Here is a 3,168-nt window from a genome sequence, read left to right as displayed (position 1 = left end):
ACAGTACTTCAGCTTGACTAGCTTCATAATTTTTTCCATAAAATTTTTATTTTTAATTTTGAAATTTTCATTTCACTTTAAAATTTTATTTTATATTAACTTCTGGAAAAGATTGAAAATTTACCTTTTAAATAAGAAATTTTCCTAAATAGAGTGCTAAAGACTTCAAAAGTCTGTCAGTAATCAACGTTTGACAAGTGCAAAGTGTCAAATCTCCTTAGTTTCATTAACAAACAAAGAAAAAATGTCTAGAATTGTGAGAAAATTGGTCAGCAACAAACACGCTACAAAGCTAGTAGCGCCATATAATCTAGCTGTTGTTGCTGATCGCACTGTCTATGTAACCGGCTATGTGGCCATGGACAAAGACACTTTGCACCTGGTGTCAGGCGGCATAGCGAAGCAAACAGAGATGGCTTTGAAGAACTTGATAGCCGTACTATCCAGTACGGCTGCCGCTTCTGGCGCTGAAAAAGTAGTCAAAAATATAATATACGTAAAGGATAGGAAAGACGTTGGTGCAATCAACGAGTCCTACAAGAAAGTATTCTCCAAAAATTTCCTCGCATGTGCCTGTATTCAAGCATCCCATCTGCCTCTGAATGCATTGAGAGCATCGTTTTAACCAGTAATGTGGTGATCGAATCAATTAGATTTCTTTGATAGTTAGTTAATTTTTTCATTCAATGAACTGCAACGAAATGAATGTAAAGCAAAAGTTATTGCTGTTTGAATATACTCTACCAAACCAAAAAATAGTTGTCGAATTAAAAAAAAAAATTATTGCCCACAAAAACACATAAGTACTTTTTCTAAATTTGATATGAGAACTTGGAAAGAATTTGTTTTCATGTTTGCAGAGCGAAAAAAAAAAATTTTTGACTTATAAAGGGTCTTCCAAAAGACACGCCGAACTGTTTTTTTTTTTAATAAATCATGTGCAAACTGTGATTCTCTTAGGTTTCACTATTTTAATTGAACTTCGAGATATCGATGTTGAAGATTAAATGTTGTTCAGTAACACTTTGCGCTATAGTAGTAATATTATCAAGAAAACGTCCAGTTTATGGTCTGCCAGTCCCTTTTCTATCCTCGACAAAACCAGTTTGTTGAAATTTTTTCACCAGCCTTTGAATTTTCCACTCATTCAGACCATTATTTCCACCAAACAATCATGAATTTACCGATATTTTTTTCATAGTAAGATTCATGGTTTTAATACGTTGTTCTATGCTGTAGAATTGCACATCTGTCTACTTGACAAATGTCACAGGTGACATAAACAAAAGCTGCCTTCTAGGGATTATTACTGACATTTAGACGTCACTTTTGAAAGGTCTTTCATAACATTTTAGAAACTCCTGTTATGTGCGGTTTCTATTTTTTTTTTTTTGCCACCCCTTAACTTAGGTAAAAACAAATATTTAAATTCTTTCAAGCTCATTTCAGTCAATTTGAGAATGAATTTAGTCCACGGCGAATCTATTAAAGGTGGTATCAGTAAATCAGCTGATTTTTGTTTTCTTTCGTCGTGTCCATGTGGCTGTCAGCTCAGAATGAAATAAGGCGAATTCATTTTCTACTTTACTTTGGCAATCAAATATAGGTACAAAATATTGTCGTTGGTCTAGTGCCACCACCTTTAATGAATGTGTCTTGACAGGCATTAAGTCACGTTTAAAAATTGAAACTTTGGTTTGTGTGGTTTTTGTTATAAAATAAAATATGTCTTTATAGAAAAGAAATAATTTAAATTAATTAAAAAAAAAATAACGAAAAATATAGTCAAAACTTATCAATACGTGCATTATCAATACACACTGTCAAACTCGAGTAACGAAATTTTTGATTTTGGACCTCCTCGGTACTGAATCTTGCATGTTTTCCTTTTCTTGAAGTTTTCAAAGATCTTCCTTGACTTTAATTTAGAATGGCTGAAAAATGTTATATTCCATGCCTAAAATGACCAACTCGGTTTTCCCATAGGGCATAGCTACATAGCATTGGGGCTAGTTTCAGCGCTCCGAGTGATCTTTACCTTTTTTTGTTTTTTTACCAAGTGCTACCATATTTTCCCTGAATTCGCCACAATCTGGACAGCGAGATTTTCAATTACTGTGGAAGGTGCGGAATTAAGTGGAATGGCTCAGTATAAACTGAAGCATGTGGAGCAGAGCCATATCTTCAGAGTTTCTATTGGTGAATTATTTCACTGTCACAGGAGCATTCAGTAGTAAATATGTTGATATGAATTTGTCCATGATAGGGTAATTATTACAAATGAAAATTTATTTATTTATTTATGCATTTAGTAAATCTAGAAATACATATATCTTTCGTTACTATTTAAAGAATTCATTGAGAGATAATTTGAACTTATATTTAGATAGCGATAAAGCAATGGTCTAATCAAAGGTGCTTTCACGGCATAAACAGTTCTAACCCGCTCTAGGAGATCGAAGATAAGACAGAGTGAAAGTTTTTAAATTTAGTAATGGATACCTTGAATTATATGAAGGATTTGGCTCATTGCAGTTCAAAGATCTGAGTGCAAAACGAAGAAATTTCTTTTGGATGCGTTCAGGTCTATTGATGTGGCATTGATGATAAGGCCTCCAAATAAAGACGGCATAATACAGCTTGCATCGTACGAGTGAAATTAATAGTGGCTTCAAAGTATACGGATCTGTAAAGCAAAACGCGGATTCGGAAGCAAAACGCGGAATGAAGGCAAGTGTAGAATACGATTTGGCGACGGCAAAATTCAAATGACTAAGAAACTGAAAAGTGGTGTCAAAGAGTACTCCCGAATCAATAATTTCATTAAGAATATTTAGACATTGCTTCCTTATAAAATATGACGTAGAGATTAAATGCTTTGACTTAGAAAATGACACATTTATTAATATGTATTTGAAGTAGATTCCTATCACACTATGCCACGACGTTGTTGAGCTATGGTTGAAGATTGCATGAATCAGACAGGGTTAATACAGGTTTAAAAACTTTAAGTAAGCGCTGGATGCTTATCGCATTAGGCCCGTGGACTTTAGTCTTTTCACAAAATGTCTGCTTGCTGTTCAAAGGGAGGTGCCAAGCCTACTGTTCACTTCTTCAGTGAAAAAACTTCTGCTATTTTATGGTCACTATCTATTTCGAAAAAGGTTG

The 3,168-nt window shown here is 34.0% G+C and overlaps 1 protein-coding gene across 1 annotated transcript; it reads left to right on the top strand.

The window, feature by feature from the left end:
• The first annotated feature begins 244 nt into the window (after positions 1 to 244).
• LOC129238161 (rutC family protein UK114-like) lies at positions 245 to 625 on the top strand. The gene has a single exon (XM_054873196.1). It carries the CDS (start codon positions 245 to 247, stop codon positions 623 to 625), a length of 381 nt encoding a protein of 126 aa, XP_054729171.1.
• Positions 626 to 3,168: the final 2,543 nt, after the last annotated feature.

Source organism: Anastrepha obliqua, chromosome 2 (genome assembly GCF_027943255.1).
Source record: "Anastrepha obliqua isolate idAnaObli1 chromosome 2, idAnaObli1_1.0, whole genome shotgun sequence".
Taxonomy (NCBI): Eukaryota; Metazoa; Arthropoda; class Insecta; order Diptera; family Tephritidae; genus Anastrepha; species Anastrepha obliqua.
The sequence above is the reverse complement of the archived record's forward strand: the minus strand, read 5'-3'. Positions and strand labels throughout refer to the sequence as shown.